Genomic DNA, 22,493 nt, shown 5'->3' with positions numbered 1-22,493 from the left:
CCACAGTCCCTTTCCTGGCTGCCACATGGTAGGAGGAATGCCCACAGTGCACCTGAGTCCTACAAGGACCTTGTCCCTAACAGGTAGAGCTTGTCCTAATAAGCAGGGCTCCACTGACCACATGGTACATAGACCCCTCTCTCCCATAACAAGGGGCATGGGGCAGGGGGCGGGGGAGCAGGCAAGCAAGAAGCTTGGGAAACATACACGCGCGTTCGCGCACACACACACACACACACAGCCCCAGCAAACGCCAGGCCGGGTCACCACCCATTGCTTCCCTTCCCTGGTGCCCGTGCCAGCCCCACCTGAGCTCATCTAGACACAGGAGGGGTGGGGCCTGTGGGCTATCAGCCACGTGTAGGGCCTGGAGGGGAAGAGGGAGGGAGGGTGGGAGGGCCAGGTGCTGCTCTTCAGGCAGGTCTGAAGGTGAACTGCACCTCCCCCTTGAGCAGTCTTGGTCCCAGGAGTCAGGAGTGAACACAGCCGTCTGCCCGCCCTGGACACCAGGTATGTGCCTTTATTCTTTAAGGATAAGAGAGGGAGACTCAGCACCTTCACCAACCTCATTTAACCCTTTGTCCTCAGCTTCTCCACGTGTCCTGGGGCTCCAAGTGAAGGTGGAGAGAAAGGGGAGGAGGCCGTAGATGACAGAGAGATGGTCTCAGGACCACAGACCCCAGAGTTCAGCGCTTTAAGAGCAGGAAATCTGTACCCTTCGGTGTACAGATGAGAGAACCAAGGTCCAGGGCTGGGGTGGAAAGAGGCTTGCCCAAGGTCACAGAGACTTGGGAAGGGAATGGACAGAGAACCCAGGCCTCCTGCCTCCCAGCCCACAGCACGAAGCCTGTCCCTGAGCCCCCATGCTGGGCCATTCAGAGGCTGCCAGGAATCGGGGGGCATGGCCACCCGAGGGTCTGCTTTAGTGAGTCTGGGATGGGAAAATCAGAAGCCACTCTTCAAGGATGGGGGTGGGGTGGGGATGGGCTGTAGAGGCAAAATGCTTTGGAGAGGAGGCTCAGGCTTCACCTTCTGTCGCCCTCCCCCTTTGCTGACCTGGGCTCATAATAGGAGGGAGAGAGTAAGTCAATGAAACGGAAACAGGGATTTGCCAAGGTATCAGGATCCCCCTGCCTCCGGAGCCCTTGGAAACAAAGTTATTTGAGTCCAAATCAGAAAGGGGAATATGTGGGAAGGACCTATGAATAGGGCAGAGCAGGCTGGAGCCCTATACACCCCCAACACATACAGAGGCAGGTGTGCACGCACACACACACACACACACACACACACACACTGAGTCTGGAGCCCCAGCAACCCTCACCTAGAGGGTGAGGAAAGAAAGAGCTAAAGAGGGGCTGGTGAGGGTGTCCAAGAATAAAGGAGTGAGACCCAGCCCCTGCCCTGGAAGTGTTCAAGGTGAGAAGAGAGTTTGAACAAGACCCTGAGGGGCTACCTGCCTTTCACTCAATCCCAGGCCTGTCCCACTGGGTTCCAGAATCCCAGAAGGAGCAGATGTGAAATGGGTCTTAACTCTGAAGCAGTAACACAAGGTTAAGAGTTTGGGACTGTGGAGCCAAGGCCACCCAGGCTCAAAACTACTGGGTTCAAACCCCATTTCCACGAGTGGATTCTGCAGGCTCTATGACCTGAGTCAAATCCCTGAACCTCTCCAGCCCCATAGTAATAGTACCCTCCTCATGGAGCCACGGAGAAAATGAGATGAGTACATTTTAAGCTCCATTATTATTATATCCCCATCATACAGATGGGACAACTGAGGCCCATAGGGGAAAGGGTAGCAGTTTTCCAATCAGTAAGCAGGCATCCCGAGTGATAACCCCAGTCCACAATGTGCTCTGCAAAGTCAGTAACCCCAGGCTCCTCTGTGGGGCCCAGCCAAAAACCCCTCAGGGTGCACTGAGATCCTGCCCCAGTAAACTCAGGCCACTTGGAGCATGTGAGGAAAGAGCCACAACTCCGCGTCCTCGGTTGCTCCTAGGAAGGAGCTCAGAGGACTATTCCCTTCCACTGCCATTTATAGACATCCTTCCCAAGCTTGGGATGCACCGCCCCCTCCAGGCCCCAGCCAAGGAGAAGTCTGGCAACAGAGCCTACAGGAGCCATGGGGGACAAGGGAGACTGGCTTTTCTCATTAATTTGCTGTGTGACCTTGGGCAAATCGTATACCCTCTCTGGACCTCAGATATCCCTCTGCATTTGAACTCCATGCGGTAAGGGAGTTAAGAATCCCAAGTCCCGCAGCCTGGGTTTGAATCTCAGCTCTACTTTTCTGGATGTGTGACCTATGCAGATTCCTTAACCTCTCTGAGTCTCAGTTTCTTCACCTGTAAAATGGACTAGTTAATAGAGATACAACAATTCCTAGTGATGTGGGGGATTCAAATAGTTACCACGTGTAAAACACATAGGTGAGAGCTTGGCACATGGCGAGTGCTCAGTAAACGGGAGCTATGATTACTATTATGAAAGTGTTATACTCTACATAAGCCCTTCTTTCCAAGTATTTAGAATTTCCCAGCTGCTTTCACTCATCGATTCCACACCTCTCTCTGGGAGGATACAGGGCAGGAATTCTTATTCTCAGCTCACAGACGAGGAAACTGAGGGTCAGAGTTATACCTTACAGAGCTGTTTGAGCTGGGACTTGAATCTGAATCTTCAGACTCCACAGTTTGCATTTGCCCTAGACTGGTCTCTATGCCTTCTCCAGACCTGGGGTCTGATGTGATGGAGGCGTTTTGGAAAAAGGGAGAAGTAGAGTCAGGGGGTGTTGTGGGGCACACAGTGAGGCTCAGGGCTAGCAGTGGTCGTACAACCAGCAAGTCCCCTCTCCTTACAGTTTTCTTGGCAGCCCCAATCCCAGAACCTGTCCCCACCTACCCAGCCCAACCTATAAGAAACTACTAACGTGTGGCATTAAGGCTAGACAACAAGGAGAACTTTCCACACTAAGGGAAACAGGGAAGTCGGAACATCTCTTTCCCAAATGAGCCCACAGGGAATGATTATCAACTGATGATGTCACTGCCAAGCTCAGAACTATTCTGTGGCTCCTCATTGCCCTCAGGGTGCAGCAGGCACTACAGAGCCCAGCCTACATCTGCAGGGTCTGGCCAGCCTGCCTCCCCCCACCTCATCTTTCCCCCCATCCAACTAGGTGCTCTCTGTTTCTCAGATGCTCAGTAATACCTAGTGATGTCCCCTGCCCACTAGGGCCCTGAACATACCTGTCTCTTCACCCTACCTGCCTTGCTCAGCTAGCTCCTGCTTTTCCTTGTTGTCTCCCTTTACATGTCCCTTCCTCCAGGAAGTCCGCCCTGACCTCCACACCAGTGCCTACAGAGTCTCCTTGCTTTGCCTCTTCCCTGGTAACCCTGTTTAGAATTGCTCACCTGCTTGCTTGTCTGTTTCACCAATTGGCCCACATGCAGTAGCAGCTAAATACAGGGTTTCTGACATTAGGCAGGCTGAGGTCCTGTCCTGCTCTGATACTTGTTGGCCGTATGACCCTTGGGCGGGTAACTGACCTCTCTGTCTCTCCAGTCACACATCATAAAATGGAAAATAATAGTATCTACCTCATATGGTTGTTAGGAGGAGTTTAAATGGCTTTCTGTGTAATATGTGTGCATAGTAATTACTCAATAAATATTAGCTAGTATTTATTTAATAAATAAGGCTGTGACATAGTAGATATTCAATAATCTCTCAATAAAAGAGATTTTATTTAAGAATCACTTACATAATGCTTTTTGTGTGCCACGCACTGTTCAAAGTATGCTACAAATCTTAACTCATTTTACAGATCAGGAAAACTGAGGTACAGAGAAGTTAATTAACTTGTCCAACATTGTACAGCTACTAAGTAGTAGAGCCAGGATGCAAACCCAGACAGTCTGGCTCCAGTATCCTTGCTTCTTATTTTATTATTATTTTTTAAATACTTATTAAGTAATCTCAACACCCAACATGCCACCCAGACTCACAACCCTGAGATCAAGAGTCACATGCTCTTCCGACTGAGCCAGCCAGGCGCCACTCCACCCCCACCCCCACCCCTGCCAGTATCCATGCTTTTAATGAATGAATAAATAAGCCTTTGCCTTGTGGGGAGGGGTGGCAGGGGCTTCATCTACCAAAGTTACTCAGTTCCCAACCTTGGTATCTTTCAGGTCCTGGGAGCTTCCGGTTGGCAAGCGACATCTCTGGGGTGTAACTGAGGCTGATTTGAAACCAGAGGTAAACCGACAGTCACTGGCCCCACCATGTCGCAAGTGATGTCCAGCCCCCTGCTGGCAGGAGGCCATGCAGTCAGCCTGACTCCCTGTGAAGAACCCAGGAGGGTCCTGCACCCAGCACCCAGCCCCAGCCTGCCACCCCAGTGTCCTTACTACACCACAGAAGGCTGGGGAGCCCAGGCCCTGATGGCCCCTACACCCAACAAGGGGCCCCCCAGCAGTCTCCAGCAAGGCCCACAGACTGGGGCCAAAGCCAGCTGCCTCCTACAGTCCCCTGGTGAGCAGGCCTCAGGGGCCCTAGAGGACCTTGACTCCTACATTGACTTCTCACTGGAGAGCCTCAACCAGATGATTCTGGAACTGGACCCCACTTTCCAGCTGCTCCCCCCAGGAGCTGGTATGCCCTGGGCCGAACCTACCCAGAGCATTACCACAAAGAAAAAGAAAGACGAGCCTGAAGCCTTGGGTAAGGATGTGGGGCACAGTGCCAGGAGGGGGGACGAGACCTCATGAGGAAGAAGGACTTTTTCCAACAAATCAGAGGAGCAGGAGACTATGTCCTATTGGGAGGTGCTGTGCAGCCCTAAACAAGTTACTTAACCTCTGCTTTCTCTCCTGTATAAAGGAGATAAATACAAGTTTCCCTCACTATCCAATTCTATTTTATTACTGAGTTTGGAAAGGTGATGGATACCTGTTTTATGCGATTTTTCAGACTTTAAATAAGCTACTATATATAAGAATTTCATACGATGCCATGCAGTAAATAAGAGCTTGATAAATGTGGAATCCCTGAACCTCACCGTTCTATGGTATATCTCTTGAGGTCCTAACCCCGGTCCCCTGAAACTCTTGTAGGATTGCTCTCTGGGCCCCTGTTGCTGTTTAGGGGAGTATCTCTCTGGGGAGTCCCAAGCTGGAAGTAGAGTCACAGAGGTCAGTCTACTTAGGGCAGAACCCTGCTGTGTCTCAGGGGTGGTGTGCTGGTAAATGTCTAACACCTAGCTCCACGATGGGATGGGAGAGAGCCCCGATTTGAAACATCTGCCACCAGGGCCGATTTCAAACTATCAACATGATGTCACTGAATGTAGCACTGGAAAGACATGCCTGTACAAGGCCGTTATTGTATTTAGAGTATTTCTATTATACAATACAATAGATATTAATAACCTCAAGAATATAGATGATAGTGGAGTGCCTGGCTGGCTCAGTCAGAAGAGCATGTGACTCGTGATCTCAGGGTCGTGAATCTGAGCCCCACGTTGGGCGTAGAGATTACTTAAATAAACAAAACTTTTAAAAATAGAGTATAGATTATAGTAAAATAATTGGAATGTGGTGAGTTGTATTTATTACTTTTGTTTTTATCATAAGTTATTTCGTTGTAAGTTTGCATGATTAAAAAAATGTTTAATGTTTATTTATATTTTGAGAAAGAGAGAGACAGTGCAAGCGGGGGAGGGGCAGACAGAGAGGGAGACACAGAATCCGAATTAGGCTCCAGGCTCTGAGGTGTCAGCACAGAGCACGACGCGGGGCTCCAACCCATGAGATCATGACCTGAGCCGAAGTCGGATGCCCAACCGACTGAGCCACCCAGGCGCCCCTATATAATTTGATTTTTAATCATGTCTAAGTTTAGAACTCAGCTGGACAAAATCTGAAAAATTTAACAATCAGCTCCCATGAACTGGTACAACTAACTTCAATATACCACCACATCTAAGGAATTCTAGAAATCCCTACATCTGGTGTCCGTTTCCCCAACAAAGAGTTTCAAGTATACTCTGAGGATAAGGATCAAGACGCAGCAGCCCCATTAGATAGGCCAGAAGACTGAGATCTCCAGGGCGTTAAACATGGATTAAGGGGTACAATTAGGATTAGAGATAGGGTCCATAAGAATTTCTACTTATTGAACACTTATTATGTCCAAGCACTGTGCTGAGCCCCTTACAGGAGAACATTTAATCCTCCCAATCTATTCCCATGAAATATTTTCTGCCCATTTTACAGATGAAAAAACTGAGGCTGATGGACTTCAGTAAGGAGCCAGTCCAGCCTAATCACTGGAGGTGGACAAACCTTATACAAGCTATTGACTTCACTTCTTTGTCTCCTACTCCTCGTCTGTAAAACAGAGACGAGTTCTTACCTCAAAGGGGGTTGCAGGGATTAAAAGAAATAACACTTGTTGAGGGTTTATCACAAATCCTGGCACACTGTTAGTCATTATGAATGATAGCTGGGCTTTTTCTTAAATTTTTTTAACATTTATTCATTTTTGAGAGTGAGAGAGACAGAGCATGAGCGGGGGAGGGGCAGAGAGAGAGGGAGACGCAGAATCAGAAACAGGATCCAGGCTCCAAGCTGTCACCACAGGGCCCGACACGGGGCTTGAACTCACAGACTGCGAGATCATGACCTGAGCCGAAGTCGGATGCTCAACTGACTGAGCCACCCAGGCACCCCACAGCTGTTTTAATTAAACACTGGGGTTGCATTTAGGACCAGCCCCAGGATAGGTTCAGGGTCTGGGGCGGAGGTGAGCCCAGCACCCAGGTCCTCTGGCGCCCGAGTTCCCAGCCTCCAGCCTGCCTCCTCCCCCTCCCATTGAGCATTGCCGACCAGGGCTGTTATAAGAACCACCTCTATGCCCCCAAGATCTTCCTGCTTCTGGAGGCCAGTCACAGGCATGTCTCTGCAGGGAAGGTCGCTTGGGTCTAATTACCACTGGCAGGAGCAAGCCCAGGGCTTTAATGTTCATGCCCCAAGGCAGGGGTTCCACACATTCAAGGCCAGCTGGGGCAAGACCAGTGTCTGTGGAGCATCCACATGTATGGGGTGGGGACGCTGACAACCAGGCCCTTTCTCCAGGGGCCAAAGGTCAGTAGTCTGGAAGCTCAGATGCTCTGAGCTATGTCCACCTGACTCTGGGTAGCAGAGGGGTTTGGGGAATGAGTGGGCAGCCAACAGTGGTCAGAGGGTCCTGATGAAGCCCCCCAGCTCTGCCGTAGCCTCTTGTGATGGAATAAGAAAATACTCTCTCTAACCTCCACCTGAATGGCAGTGATCCCTGGGAGCTCACTACCTCCTGAGAGAGCCAGCATAGTCAGCTCCCAGTTAGACTGTGATCACTAATAGCACATCACTGTGATGGGTGGCACCTGTCTCATGCATCTCCACCTGCCAAAACCCTCGCCTCAGACCACCACTCCTGGTGACAGCAATTGCCAGCCCATGGCAGCATAGCTAATTCTGGGCACAGTGGTGAGTTCTCATTGGGCCAAAGGCATCCAAATGTGTGGGATGCCCCGCCTTTGCCTCTCATCCCTCCTCCTCTTGGGGTGTCAAAGGGAATTGTGGTGCTAGCGGAAGTTTACTGTTTCTCTTTGTCCTCACTTGGCAAAATTAGACATTAAGCGTCGGCGATCCTATGTTTCTCCCTTCCCTAAATGTACATAGATTTTGTAGTGCATGATCTCAGCATCGACCCTGTGAAGGAAATAGTGGCAGGCTCATTTCACAAATGAGAAAATGAGGCTCAGGGAGAAGAAGAAGTAATGACCCATGGTCACACAGCCAGTGAGTCATAGGCCAGGCCTCAAAGCCCAGGCTTCTGGCCTCCAGAGTCTGTGTTCTTGCCTTTCTCTCTTTGGTGCTAGTTTCCTGCCCTCCAGAGCTTTGAATAACAAATCTGTTTGGAGGCAGCCTGAGGGCTCCTCTTCTGGGGTTCCACCTCCCCCCAGTACTCACACACCTCCCCCATCTCCCCTGCCCCTGCCCCTTCCTTCAGACTTACCCTGGGTGGGGGTGGCGGGGTGGGGTGGGGCATCCCACCAGGAGGATGGCTTCTCCAAGCAAACACCATATCCATCTCCAACACCCCTCCCCATCTTTGGAACAGGAGCCCACATTTCATTTTCCAGCAATTTCTGCCAGGCAAGGCTGTTTGCCAATCCCAAGTGAAGGGTGTTTAATAACTATCTCTCTGCCCCCCACCCATGTGCCCCCTTCCACCAGCCCAGCTTGGTGCTGGCGCCTGCATCCACCCAGCACTGCTCAGACTTGCCCCACGGGCCTGTAAACAGCAGCTGCACCCTGGGGAGGGTGTGGGGGCCTCCACTCCCCCAGCCACATGCACCTCAGGGCAGCCGGGAGAGGTGACTCACAGCTCCAGGACTCCTTCCGTCCTCCCTTCCCAACCCTACTCTGCAGTCCCCAAGAAAGGCCTTTGGTTGGTGTTTGGATGACCCAGTGAGTAGGAAGCTCAGAGCTTCACCAGGCCAAGAGACCCTCTCCAAAGCAGCCAAGGACTTCTCACAAGGACCAGGCCTTGGGAAAGTGTCCTGAGGAGCCCCTCCTCCTGGAAGGGGCCCCCGAAACTGAGCACAAGAGCAGGAGTCGGATTCCTCCGCTCCCTGGCTGTGTGGCATTGGATAACTCACTCAACCTTTCTGAGCCTTGATTTCTCATCTGTCATATGGAATAACATTTTTTACTTCAACGGAGTTGTTGTGAGGATTAAATGAGCCAATACAGGTAATGTGTTTGCAACAGCGCTGGCACACAGCACTCAATAAATACCAGCCTTCATTAAAAAATTATGCAATAAATGCCAGCTCCATTGCCACATTTCTCTGAGCCTCAGTTTCCTCCTCTGTAAAAGCAATGGCTGCTGGCATTGAGCATAAGGGCCGAGACGATTACAGGTATAAGCACTATAAAGTCCTATAAAAATAGAAGTTGTGCTTGCCAACCTTCTGAAAGAATCCACCCCATTCCAAGACCTCTACTTTTTCAGAACCCACAATACATTGTGCCAAATCGTCTTCTCTTGCCCTCAGCAGTAGGACTCCCACTTTAGCTGGACAGTGTCAGCCATCTGACCAATACTGGCCTCAAAAAGCAGGCACTCAGGAGAAGTTCCCTGAAGCCCACCATGCGCCAAGCTCCAGGCATCGTTCATCAATGTATTTTATCCTTACCAAAATCTCGGGAGGTTGGTTTTAGATCCCCACTTTGCAGATGAGGAAACTGAGGCTCGAAGTGGTTAGGAACGTTACCTAATGCCTCTTGGCGGGAAAGTGGCAAAGCCAGGATTCACACCCAGGTTTGTCTGACGACAAAGCCAGACCTGTTCCTCTACCCCTTGGAACAGCATGCTCAGGTCAGCCTCCCAGCCCCCCTCATCTGATGTAATCTTCCACCTCCACCCCAGCCCAAAGCAGGCTCAGACAGAGGCAGTAACCGCCAGCAGGCTCAGAGGTCCTACCCGGGAGCGGGCTGGGGCAGGCAGGGATTCCACAGTCATGGTGGGCGGGAATAGGTGCATGTGCCAAAGCCCAAGGGGGTGGGAGGCCGGCAGACAGGAGCTGAAGGTGCAGTTTCCCGCTGACTTTGCCCCAGTTTCCATCCTGGGAAGCCGGAGGCAGGACTCAACAGGCCTCCAGGAGGGAGCAGCTAGGTAGCCCCCCGCCCCCCACACACACACCTTCCACCACCTTTGCTGGAACAGCACCAAGGACAGTTCCCTTCCCCCAGGTCAGGACCAGGGGTGTCCATACTCACCCTGGAGAAAACCACCCATTGCCCCACTCCAGGGAGGAGCAATTTCTCAGAACAAGAGTCCTGGATGCCCCCATTGGGAAAAGGAAAGAGCACTGGAGTGAGCCACCACCCTGGGGCATGTTTAATATCCAACAACTGTGCACCAGCTAGAAGCATGACCTGGGAGGTCCACAGCTTGATAATGTAGCAAACCCTACCTTCTGGGAGCTCCTGCTCTAAAGCGGACTTCTCAAAACTCTAAAGTGCACTCAGATTCCAGGGAGTCTTGCTAAAATGCAGACTCTGATTCAGCAGGCTTGCGGTGGAAACAGATTATACGAATCTTACCAGCTCCCAGGTAAAGTGGTGGTGCTGGGCTGGGCTGGGGGCCACAGTGGTGTGGCTTGGTGCACATTGGAACCAGCTGGGGGACTAAACAAACAACCTGAGGTGTGGGTCTATACCAAATATTCTGATCTATTTGGCACAAGGTGTAGCCTTGGGCATTAGGACTTTTAAAAGCTCATCAGATGAGTCTAATGTGCCACCAAGCTTGAGACCCCCTGCCTTCATTGTAGACACAGATGTAGAAACACCCTTCAAACACCCTGACCAATGGAGGCATCAGAAAATGTGACTGGCACACTCCAAAAAGCAGTCATTTCAACCTGGGGAGGGGGACATTCACTCAGGAAAAGATTCCCTAGTTTAAAAGATTTATGTGCCAAGAACAGTGCTATGTCTCCATCTTGTCTCATCCTTACTGTAACACAAAGAGGCTGGGTATAGTCACCCCATTTACAGGTGTGGAAGCCAAGGTTCTAGTTGCTGAAGTCCTTTGGCCAAGTTCTGTGATAGTAAGTGGCAGAGTCAGATCTGAAACCCAGGTCTGTCAGATTCCAAGACCTGTGTTCATTCCACTGCATCTCCACATGAAAGGAAGATATCACAAAGAGGGTGACTTTGAAACAGTGCCTAGAAGGTGGAGCTGGGTGCTAATCCTAATCCAGCAAACTCCTCCTCCCTGAGCCTGTTTCTACATCGGTCTAAAAGAGGAGAGACCAGATGGGCTTGAGGACTCTTCCAGCATTCCTGTTCTGTGAATACAGGCTCCCAGGTTTCATCGATGCTCTGCTCTCTCCCCAGACATAAAGTACATCGAAGTGACCTCCACCAGATCAAGGTGCCATGATGGCCCCCAGCGCTGCTCCAGCCCATCTGTCACTCCACCCTTCGGCTCCCCGCGCAGTGGTGGTCTCCTCCTTTCCAGAGACATCCCTCGAGAAACTCGAAGCAGCAGCGAGAGTCTCATCTTCTCTGGGAGCCAGGGCAGGGGGCACCAGCGTCCCCCTCCCCACTGTGGGGCTCCCTCCTCTCATTCCCCACCCTCTCCCAGCATCTCCATCCCCTGCATGGGGAACAAGACGTCAGGCCCCCATGGCTTGGGCTCTCCGCTGGTGGCTTCTCCAGGCTTGGAGAAGGGGCTGGGGGGCCTAGCCCCACAGCGGGGCAGCAGGGTCTCTGTATTGTCAGCCAGCCCAGCATCTGACATCAGCTATGTGTTTGGAAGGTAGGTCACTCCCATCATAGCTTCTGATATTGCCTCCACAACACACACACACACACACACACACACACACACAGAGATCCTAAAATAGATGGGCACCCTGCTCTATCTGAGCAAAATCAGGATGTGTACCAAAAACATGAGTGAATATTCTCTTTTACGCCATCACAGCCATTTGGACCTCAAGCCTTCCTCAAGCACTTAGAACATAACTCAATATACAAAGATTTTTATTCATGCCTACCTCTTGGGAAAAGAACTGATGAGGCTTACCTGCATCCTTTTCCAGCATTCATACAACCCATCTCAAGGAAGAGAGCTCTTTTTTCAACCTCAAAACACAAGGGCATAAATAAAATTTGGGGGCTTAGGGAAAACCATTTAGGAAAGGAAAGCCTCCCTCCTCTTTATTGCTAGCAAGACCTAGGAGGAGGGAGGCCGACCTGCCTGAGCATTATTCCTAATTGCCACAGCCCCGTGTGCAGGCCTCACAGTGGAGCTGCACACACAGACACCCTGCCCAGGAGGACCAAACTGCAGGACCTCTGTCCCCCACACCGACTCCAAAGCTGCTGTGCCAAGGCAGTCGTTGGCAAGGAGGTTAGGATTCCACAGCCATGGCCGTTGGCATGGGCCTCTGAGCTCAGAGAGAAGTCTGGCTGGATGCAGAGCTGGCCCCCTCCTCTTCCTCCAGCTGGGGAGCTCCCTCTGCATCCACCGTAGACACGGTCCAGCCTGGGTCCAGCCTGCGTGCAAAGCTCTTGGGAGTATTGGGGTGCTTGTGTGATAGCTGTCAGAACTTCCTGGCTGGGAAGGCAGAGGGAATCCAGTCCAGCCCAAGCCCACATGACCTGCAAGGAATCAGCTCATTGGCTACTTTAAGTGACCAAAGACTTGGCAGTACAGAGATATTTCTGTACCCTTCAGCATCCCTTGGGGATCAGGTGGGCATGTACTTTGTCCTGGGCTATGGGGAATGGAGTATACAATACTCTGTTTAACCAGAACTCTAGGCCCCGAGTGTCCACTCTGACATCCTAACACCCTGCCTGTCTGGTGCCCTCCCTGCAGCAGCCAGTCCCTCCTCCACTCCAGCATCTCCAGCCATCAGTCATCTTCTAGGTCCTTGGAAAGCCCAGCCAGCTCTTCCTCCAGTCTCCACAGCCTTGGCCAAATGTCCCTGTGCACGAAAGCCACTGACTTCCAGGTCCCCGGCAACCCCACTGCAAGCATGGGCCAGCCCAGAGCAACCCACTCCCCACCACTGGCCAAGGAGCATGCCAGCAGCTGCCCGCCCTCCATCACCAACTCCATGGTGGACATACCCATCGTGCTGATCAACGGCTGCCCAGAACCAGGGTCTCCTCCATCCCAGCCAACCCCAGGACACCAGGACTTTGTCCGACCTGGGGCCACTTCTTCCGGCCACTCCTGTCCGGCCACCAGGAGCCACAGCCAGACCCTCCCAGATGCCCCTCTTACCACATCCTCGGAGGGTATGTTGTAAATCAATACTTAAACCGTTGTGAAGTTTGGCTTGGGGGAATAGATAAAACATCAGTGGCTTTCTACAATAGCAAGTCAACACGCTGAATACCTACTGTGTGCCAAGCACTTTGCCAAGTAGTAGGGACAGAGAGATGGCCACAGTCTAGAAAGAGATACAAAAGCCAAGCAATCCGTGTAGAGTAGGATAAACACAGAAGTAAAGAGATGTCCTAAGTCTTGGGGGCCACAGAGGGAGGAGTGATCCTTTTAGTCTGAAAAACTGGGAAAGCTCCTCAGAGGACGTGACATCTGAGCTGAATCTGGAAAGTGGATGGAGTCTGTAGCCAGAGCAGGAGAGGAGGGGCATTCCCAGCAGAGGGAACAGCGAGTCCACAGTCATGAAGGTGTAGAAGCACATGCATGTTTAGGAAATGACTGCAGTGTTGGGTGTGGGGTCAAGTCATTGAGTAATCTGGGGCCAGATTGGGAAAGGCCTTGAACCCCAGGCTAGAGTGGATTTTACCCGTTAGGCCACGGGGACCTTAGCAGAGCATCTCAATCGAGAGAGTGATGGGGTCAGAGGTGCACGTTTGATAGATCACTCTGGCAGAGGAACTGTAGGGAGAACTGTTTTGTTTTGGTTTTCATCACGAAGTGGTCCAGACAAGCTATAATGGGGGCCTGAACCAGGGCAGGGCAGGGCAGTGGAGGAGAGAGGACGGAGCCAAGAGACCCTCGGGATATGAAAACAGCAGGCTTGATGACTAACCCACAAGAGGGAGAGGGAGAAGGAGAGTCAGTCCTACCTCTGACGTTCATGGATGACGAGCACACAGAGGGCTGACCGAGACAATGCATTCCAATTCAGACAGCTAAAAACCACAAAACAGCAAACACCCTCCTTCCCGTAGTCTGTGACTACAGGCATCCAAAAAGAACAAAACCAGCCAGAACCCAAAGCAGGAAACACAAAGGCCCAGCCTTAGCACCCACGGGGTACATCTCTCCAGGGTAAAGCTCTTGCACAGCCCCCGGGGACACTGTCCCTGCTCTGGCCTCATTCAGTCACCTCCTTCCTGAGGCTTCTCAGCCCTCACTCAGCCACAAGCATCAGGGTGACTCCTGGGGGGTGTGATGTTCACTCTGGCCCACGCTGCCATTCAGGGAGCCATGTCAATGTAAGCAAGAGAAAATGGTATGACGGGTGTGCTTTGAATCTGCTCTGATCGTTTTCCCAGGGCAAATCGTTTGCAGATTTTAGTACATTTTTTTTATAATGAGTTACTCTCAACCGGCCATAACACACCTTTTTAAGATGCCAAAATTGAGAACCACAGCTCTCTGTCTTAGGGGACCCAGGAAAATGGCCATTCTGTCATTTCAAAAAGCACATTTACTTAGCCTGGTAATATTCCCATCCTGGTTTGGTGATGCCCCAGGATATCACTAATTATACCCTGGAAACTTATCAAATTCTGCAAACAATTCTGAAAACAAAATCCATGCTAATCGCCTAGGCTATTGGAGTATTAAAGACCCTCAGAGGCTGGTTAGTATATTCGGTCCTCTCTGGGCTTCAGGAGCAAAACAATTGTCCCAAATCAGAGTCAGGAATCCTGTCTCCTGACTTCTTCTGCACAGGCTCATCGGCCCAGATCTGCTGCTTTCTTTTCCTCAACCTTTTCTTTCAATTTCTTTTCCACCCCCCCCCCAAGACACTTGTAGGATTCTTAAGGAGGAAGAGAGGGTAAAATCAAACAGATGATGCATCTCAGAATCTCTTATTTATCCCTTCTTTCGGTCCACACCAGACAACACTAGATTTGAGAAACTGTTTCTCATTAAACTGAGATTTTTATCTGTTTGTGATTCATTACCAAGGATACAAGGGGAGACTCCTAAGTCCTACATGTGCCAAGCCCTGGAATTCTTCTGTTGGATTTTGCCTCTTGCAGGACGTTGGAGATACAATGGGGTTGGGGTAGGGTGGGGCGGGTTGAACGGGACCACTGCACAGAGGAGGGGGGAGGGTCTCTCAGCTCCCCTCTGTCCAGCCTACAGGGTCCACCCTCTCTGTCTCCAGGTCCCCCCAGGGACATGCAGCCCACGATGAAGTTTGTGATGGACACATCTAAATACTGGTTTAAGCCAAGCATCACCCGGGAACAAGGTAAAAGGAAGCACTGTGTTTCAACGGATGAGTGACCCAAGAGTCTGGGTTCCCCACCTTGTATCAGGCATATGGGGCCCTGGGTCATGTTAGGAGAGGGAAAGACAAATGGTAGGTCCAGGGAAGGGGGTTATCCTGTGAACCTCTTGTCTCGAGGAAATAGAGACTGCAGCAGGAAGGGTAGAGATTAGATAATAGAAAGGACTTCCTGGGAACAAAAAGTGATTCTGTAATGTCTGCTCTATGAAGACCTAAGGGGGCTGGGGGACAGAGGGTGTCCAGAAGAGAGGGAGGAGGGTGCGGTTAACTGTCTCTGACCCAAGGATTGTTCCAGCAATCGAGCTGCTGAGGAAGGAGGAGCCAGGGGCTTTCGTCGTGAGGGACAGTTCTTCCTACCGAGGTTCCTTCGGCCTTGCCTTGAAGGTGCATGAGGCTCCTGCACCTGCCCAGAACCGATCAGGTACGCACCGGTCTCTGTCCTCACTCAAGACCTCGCAGACGCAATGGAGTGTGGTAGGCTTTAGTCCCAGCTCTGCTGCTGCCTTGCGGCAGGCCTGTAATGACAGCTGGGGGGACGGTCCACCTCAGGGCTCTCCCAGCTGCCTTCCTGCAGGGGGACTCTAGAAGGAGCTCCTTCCACGGCAAGCCTAAGCCGCTTCTGCCTCCCGGAGTCCCCAGATTCCCCGCTCTGCTCTCCTGGGGGGCCAAAGAGGAAGTTCCCAGCCCCTCTCCAGGATCCTCTCCTCTGGGCGCCCACCTCTGTCCAGACCAGATTTATTGTGAAGGAACCTAAGGTAGTCATAACGTGTGTGCCCTAGCTTATGATATGTGTGTGACAGTTTATCACATGTGATAGCTTATCACACGCTTTCCCGTGGCCTCACACACAACACACACAGCTGTGGGGCATCCACCCTACACCAGGATACCTCGCTGGGAAGACAGATAAAGACAGATCATATCATTATAGTACAAGGTACCTAAGTACCAGCCCCTCACCAAACCCCAGAATTGCAGCTGTCACGTGACGAACAGATGAGGTAAATGGGGCTCCGAGAATTAGCTGATGACCCCCCAGAGCAAGGATGAAAACCCCAAATGCATGCTCTCTACACCACGCCTCTCTGTCTAAATAAGAAAGTGATCTCTGGGTGGCGTTGGTTGTCAACGAGCCTTGCCAGCGAGCACAGAGAGGAGGAAGCCAGGGGCTGGTGAGAACAAGCAGACGGACATTGTTCACCCTCCAGGGCCAGCCTGGCGTCAGCAGGACCGTCTGGTGGAGAATAATAGCCCCTGGGAAGGAGTGGGTAGGGGGAGAGAGAAATCAGGCTGATGCGTTAAAATCCGATTTGAGTAGTCATTGAGAACCAACTCCCGTAGCTCTTGAAACCAAGAGAAGGATCTCCTGAGAGAATTACTGGACACAGAAGCCTTTGAGCAAAGGCGTTGACACCTCCTTTGTGGGAGGCCTTGAAGACAGGGTTCTTACCAGCAGTCCCACCCACAGCCAGGGGGATGGACAAGTTCACTTCTGGACGGACCAGGAGGAGGCAGGTCAGGGAATGAGATGGTCAGCATTTGGCCAACACTGGACTCTGGAACTCCCATCCACACACACTCTTTCTTCTTTCTTTGTCCAGGTGAGGACAACAGTGACCTCATCCGCCACTTCCTCATTGAGTCTTCTGCCAAAGGGGTGCATCTCAAAGGAGCAGATGAGGAGCCTTACTTTGGTGAGCGTCTCCGGCCTGCAGGCCCCCGGGGTGGGCCCTGCCCTTCCGGGCCGGGAGGCTGGTCGGGGACAGGCCTTCTCACACAGAGCTGCCCGTCTCCTTGCAGGGAGCCTCTCTGCCTTTGTGTGCCAGCATTCCATCATGGCCCTGGCCCTGCCCTGCAAACTCACCATCCCGCAGAAAGGTGGGTGTGGGCCCCAGAGAGGCAGCATCGGGGCACTGGGCCTGTGTGTTCCTACTACAAAGGCTCCTAGTGGTCACATCTCACCTTATTTAGGGATTAGTGTCACAGTTAAAAGTGCTTCGTCTAGCATCCATCCGGCATCGCCACTTCCTGGCTTGAGGAGGTTGACCTCTCTGAGCCTCTGTTTCCTCCTCTACAAAATGGGGACAGCTGTCATCATACCACAACTGTGTCAAATAGGTGTTATCCTCATTTCACAGATAAGAAAAAGGGGGCTCAAGGGGCTGAGTAATTCACCCCAAGGTATACAGATCATACATCAAACCGAGACCAGGAAGTCCCATCCGGAGCCTACAGCCCAGTAGGCTGGTGAGCCGGACTAGACGATCTCAGGGTGTGCAGGAGGAGCAGCAGGGCGGTTCTGGGAGAGGAGTCGGGGCAGGGGAAGCTGCCAGTGTGGTGATGTGGAGGGCCTCCCTACTTTCTGAAAAGAAAGGCCTGGGTTTAGGAAGGGCCTGAAAGAAGGGAGGAGGTCAGAGGCTCCTGAGGGTCAGGTGATTACAGCAGATCCAGGGGCTGGAGGAGTGAGGAGAAAAAGGAGGGATCAAAAGACTTGCAAGCTAGGCATCTGGGGAGCCCCAAGTGGCCCCGTTTGTCCGATTACGGTAATCACTCCAGGTTCCTCAGCGGCTTGCTTCCTGAAGGTGGGGGCGGAGGTGGGAGAGGTTCAAAGGGATTAATGTTCCTAAGAGAAGGGTCCGTTCACTCCGCCCCCGCCCCCTCCGGGGCCTGTTCTTTGCTTTGGCTCAGAATTGGGAGGTGGAGAAGCCTCAGACCCTGCTACAGGCAGCCGGGCCTCCTGCCTAAAGAAATCCGCAGGTGAGTGGCATGGAGGAGGCTCCAGTCTTGGCTATGCCCCCCTCGGGCACCTCCCAGCCCCACACTCACTCACATGGGCATACAGGCCCGCACATGTTCCCATCACAGCTTTATTTCTTCCTCCTTACAAAGGTGCCCCGGTTCTCCCCATCCCTGTAAACCCGGAGGTGAAAGGCCGCAGGCCTGGGGGGTGCGGGCAGTGGGCAGAAGACAGGGAGGTGGGTGAGGCTTACACCCCATCCTGCACACATATGGGTACGTGTGGACATGCCGAGGTCTCTCTGGTCCTGAGGGACCTGCCCTGGAGGTGGTCTGTGGGCCTGGGATCCTCTGTGGAGTGTCAGGTCCAAGTCTTGGGGGTTTCCAAGGGGGAAAGGTTGTTCGTCTTCTCGTCCAGAGGCCAGGCACAGATCAGCCCTTGTCTGAGTGACATCTCCTGCAACGGGCCCTTCCCCATCCTTGTCTTCTCCACCTTCTCTTGACAATGAACCAGGGCCCCAGGGTGGGTGGAGGTCGAGGCAGTGCCACCCATGCTTCGGGACAGAAGGAAGGTTTGTCTGGACATCCCTAACATAGGGCAACAGCCCTTCCTTTACTCCACCCTGAGGGCCAGAGGCCAGAGCAATGCAAAGCCACAGATGATCCCGAAGTCCTCTGGGACTGGTCCTCTGCATGGTGGATCCTGGCAGGGCCCAAGCACAGCATTTACCTTCCACAGGCTGCCATGCCCTGTACTTGACCTCCGTGAGCGTAGAGACCCTGAGCGGAGCCCTGGCCGTGCGGAAGGCCATCTCAACCACCTTTGAAAGGGACGTCCTCCCCACACCCACCGTGGTCCACTTCAAAGTCACTGAGCAAGGCATCACCCTGACGGATGTCCAGAGGAAGTAAGGGACTTCCCTTGCCCTGGGGCTGCTGGGCTGGGCAGAGGGAAGTGGAGGGGATGGCTGAGACGGCCATGGATCAGTGATGAAAGTAAGATTCAGGATCATGGACCCAACGTGGTCAGTGACTTGCTGAGTGACTCCAGGCAAGTTCCCCGCCTTCTCTGAGCCTCACACCAATGACCTCCTACCAAAGTCCCCCTTCCCTATGACCAACAGAGATGGAATTAACCAGGATTCACTGGGCACTGGTTAAATCTGCATCCATTGATGGCACATCTGCAAAAGGCCAGACTCTGGCTGCCCACTGGGACACAGTGGATGAGATCACTCCTTCCCCAGGCTTAGGGCTTCACAGTCTAGCAGGAGCCCGGTCCTGGGCTGGAGGAACAAGAGATGAGCAAGATGCCATTACGATCCTCAAGCAGTTACATGACACAGTGGGCGTGGGGTGGGGAGAGGGTAAAAAACCCCAATATGTAGGACACAAGGCAGATTCATTCCATGACTGGAAAGAAGTGCCAACGTGTGCCCCAGGGCCCAGCAGGGCAGGCTGTAAGGGTCTAGCTGGGAGGTTTCTTAGAGAGCAGGGCATGTGACCTCCGTGAGAGCTGGAGATGATGGAGGTAGGACATGGCCCTGGGATAGGCTCTCATCAGCTCTCCTTCTCTCCCTGCCTCTTCCAGGGTGTTTTTCCGGCGCCATTACCCCCTCACCACCATCCGCTTCTGTGGCATGGACCCCGAGCAACGGAAGTGAGTTCAAGGCTGGGCTGAACTCAGGAAAGCCATCCAGGGCCTAGCTGCCCACTGGGGTTTCTTGCTGACTCTGGGACTGGGATCACAGACAGAGCCTGTGAACCTCGAAGGGCCAGGAGCAACGGGATGAGGGCAGGGTGGGACCCCGTGGGGTGTGGACGCAGTTGGCCGTGCTCCCCTCGCTGCTCAGCCAGAGTCCTGCGGAATGCAGAGAGGTCTCAGTACTCATAAATGTCCATCTTCCTTTCCCACAGGTGGCAAAAATATTGCAAGCCCTCCTGGTAAGGCCTTCCTGTGCACTGTCAGTCACCATAAAAGGTCTCCCTGGGGCAGGGCCTGGGACCCAACAGGAGAAGGGAGTTACAGAAGGAGGGAGCCCCTGTCCTGATCTTAAGAGAGCCCATGGTTTTGATGGGGTGGCACCAGCCCCAGTCCTCAGAGAGCCTCCAGTCTGAAGGAGGAGTCATGAGCCTGGGAGCCCCCAGTCTAATGTAGGAGGCACAGGGTCTAACCTCAGGGAGCTTTAATCTATAGGGATGCCCAATCTGATGGTCAAAACACATCCTTGACCTCAGGAACCTCCCACTAGGATGAGGAATACACAGGTCCTGTCCTCAGAGCCCCCCCCCCCATTTCAAAATGAGGGAAACTTAGATCTTGAGGAGGAGGAGGCATATCCTATCCTCAGCGAGCTGGGGAAGGGGCAGCGGGGGAGCACTGTATTTGCTGAAATCACCTCTCCTAACCTCTCTGGGCCCCACCACCTCACTCAGCCTGTGCTCTCCCACCAGGATCTTTGGATTTGTGGCCAAGAGCCAGACAGAGTCCCAGGAGAATGTATGCCACCTGTTCGCAGAGTATGACACAGTCCAGTCGGCCTCCCAGGTCCTCAGCCTCGTGGGTACTCTGCTGCAGGACACAGAGAGGATGTAGGGGGAGGGAGCTCCCTCTGCACCTTCCCAGACATCCCATCATACACTGATGAGCCAATCTATTGGACTGGAGGAGAGAGATACCACACCTTGGTGAAACCCTTGAAACCCTGTGACCTTCATCAGTGACCTTCAGCCAGACCCCACTGTGTCTCAGTTTCCTCAACCAAAGAAGGAGGCCATAGACAGGACCAGCTGTTCTCAGACTTTGGTGGGCATCTTAACAAGTTCCCTGTGATCCTGAAGCACACCCACACCTGAGGACCACATGGAAACAACCTCTGAGGACCCCGGACTCCATCAACGTGGATACTACCAACACAGCAGCTTGAGTTAGAGACGTGTGACCCTCTGTCGTGGCAAACAGCAGGTGCTGGGTCAGGACCCATGCTCCCCTAGCTCAAGGCTGACCTGGGAAAGATGGTCTGCAAGAATTGACCAAAGGAGGAATGGACTGACTCTATTTCCCTCCATATCCGTTTCTTCCCCCCCCCCCCCCATCCCCACCCCCCTGCCACTTCTGCAATTGCTTCTTGGGCAGCTGTTCCCAGGACAAAGCAGGATCTGCCTGCCCTGGATTCTTTAGGCCAATGTGGCCATGATTGTCAGGGCAGCTTAGCAAGGGGAAACTTGGCCCTATGGTCAGAGACCACCCAGCTGTCCTCACATTCCCGATGTCTAATCCCCGCACTGCAAATGAGTATCAGCCCCATTTTTTCTTTCAATTTTTTGGTTAGCAAGTGTCCTCCAGCTGGTGTCACAACTGCCCTAATGCTCCTTATGCAACCCACAGGAGGGAGGTGGGGGGCCGGGAGACCCGACACAAGGGTCAGCTTTCTCTGGTTCTGCCTCAGCCCCAGTCTTGTTGAGTGTCCCCTGGTCCCGAAAACACACTCATAGAGAAACGCGGACAAGTGTGCACAGCAGTAGGGCATCAACTGGCCTTCCAGCCACACGGGGGCAGCAGAGAGTCATGAATGCAAACAGCCAGCCAACTCCAGAGGCCTGGAGAAGCTGGGCGGTCTTTCTCCCACCCCACTTCCATCAAGACTCCCAAGAAGCTGGAATAGTTTGTCTAACAGGCCTGGGGTCCTAAGAAAACCACAACATGAGGATGGAAGAGGCTCGGAGAAGAAGCCCACTTTTGTTCTACCAGGAGCGAGTGCCTGCCTCCTCCCAGCTGTGGGCCCTGCCGCCGCATCATTATCATTATCTTTGGCCAAAGCTGAGCCTGACAGATTATGGTTTCAACCCAGGCAGCCAAACTGGACTGAGGCTGCCCTGGGCTGGAGGGACTGGCTGAGAGCAGCCCACCCAGCCTGTGCTCAGGCACTGCCCCATCCCTGGAGAGTACAGAACACTGGACAAGGTTCTCGAGGTCACAGTGGCCAAGTTCTCAAGGTTATATTCAGGTGGCTGGCAGAGACCCCTTTTACCCATGGGTGCCTGTGTAGTTCCCATGGAAAATAAAATTTCTGTCTTGGCATAATGGTTGGTTCTAAGGCAATCAGGGCTGCCCCCTCAGAGGTGGAGACCTACACAGAGAGGCGACCTGAGTTGGCAGGCAATGACACTGTCCTAGAGAAGACTGCATTTGCCACACTCCCTCCTACTCCCCTGGCCACAGCAGTACAGTAGCCACTGGCTTCCCTTCATAAACCATCTCTTAAACCATTCATGTGGTGTTCATCACATTTCTGGCATACTCGGTTTTCTTCTTCACGACTCCTTGCCTACCATTATGCCAGGAAGACGGAGAGTTGAGATTTTGCCCGTGTCCCAGGGCTGAAGGTGAGTGTGTGTAGCCCCCCCGATGGATTCTAAGGTCTCACTCGGGCTCCCTGAGGGACGAGAGGCAGGTGAAACATGGCCAGCTCAAGGGGAGTCTGGAAGAGTCTCTGAACCCAGATGAGCCCCGGGCTACCAACTCAGCCCTGGAGAAATGGACAATGGCTTCATCATTTCATCCTGGGCTGGGGGGGGGGGGGGCGTTCTACCATTAGCTTCTGCCAGTTGGCAATTGGCAGTCCAAGTCTTGCCAGATGGTACAGGAGGGGCCTCAGGAAATCCACTTTCCTAGAGA

At 52.7% G+C, this 22,493-nt stretch overlaps 1 protein-coding gene across 1 annotated transcript; it reads left to right on the top strand.

The window, feature by feature from the left end:
- The first annotated feature begins 380 nt into the window (after positions 1-380).
- On the top strand, positions 381-21,899 carry TNS4 (tensin 4). Its single transcript, XM_043584374.1, has 13 exons — positions 381-510; positions 4,197-4,728; positions 10,962-11,385; positions 12,454-12,878; positions 14,954-15,040; positions 15,375-15,500; positions 16,681-16,773; positions 16,880-16,957; positions 17,768-17,836; positions 18,555-18,723; positions 19,407-19,475; positions 19,733-19,759; positions 20,270-21,899. Exons 2-13 carry the CDS (start codon positions 4,290-4,292, stop codon positions 20,409-20,411), a joined length of 2,148 nt encoding a protein of 715 aa, XP_043440309.1. The 5' UTR covers positions 381-510; positions 4,197-4,289; the 3' UTR covers positions 20,412-21,899.
- Positions 21,900-22,493: the final 594 nt, after the last annotated feature.

Source organism: Prionailurus bengalensis, chromosome E1 (assembly GCF_016509475.1).
Source record: "Prionailurus bengalensis isolate Pbe53 chromosome E1, Fcat_Pben_1.1_paternal_pri, whole genome shotgun sequence".
NCBI classification, from domain to species: domain Eukaryota; kingdom Metazoa; phylum Chordata; class Mammalia; order Carnivora; family Felidae; genus Prionailurus; species Prionailurus bengalensis.
The sequence above is the reverse complement of the archived record's forward strand: the minus strand, read 5'-3'. Positions and strand labels throughout refer to the sequence as shown.

What these genes read in the sequence shown, in the direction of transcription:
- TNS4 (XM_043584374.1), top strand. Translation starts at nt 4,290, where the DNA reads ATGTCGCAAGTGATGTCCAGCCCCCTGCTGGCAGGAGGCCATGCAGTC. An exon ending in TCTTACCACATCCTCGGAGG is followed by an intron (nt 12,879 to 14,953) that starts GTATGTTGTAAA and finishes CTCTGTCTCCAG; the next exon opens with GTCCCCCCAGGGACATGCAG. An exon ending in AGATGAGGAGCCTTACTTTG is followed by an intron (nt 16,774 to 16,879) that starts GTGAGCGTCTCC and finishes GTCTCCTTGCAG; the next exon opens with GGAGCCTCTCTGCCTTTGTG.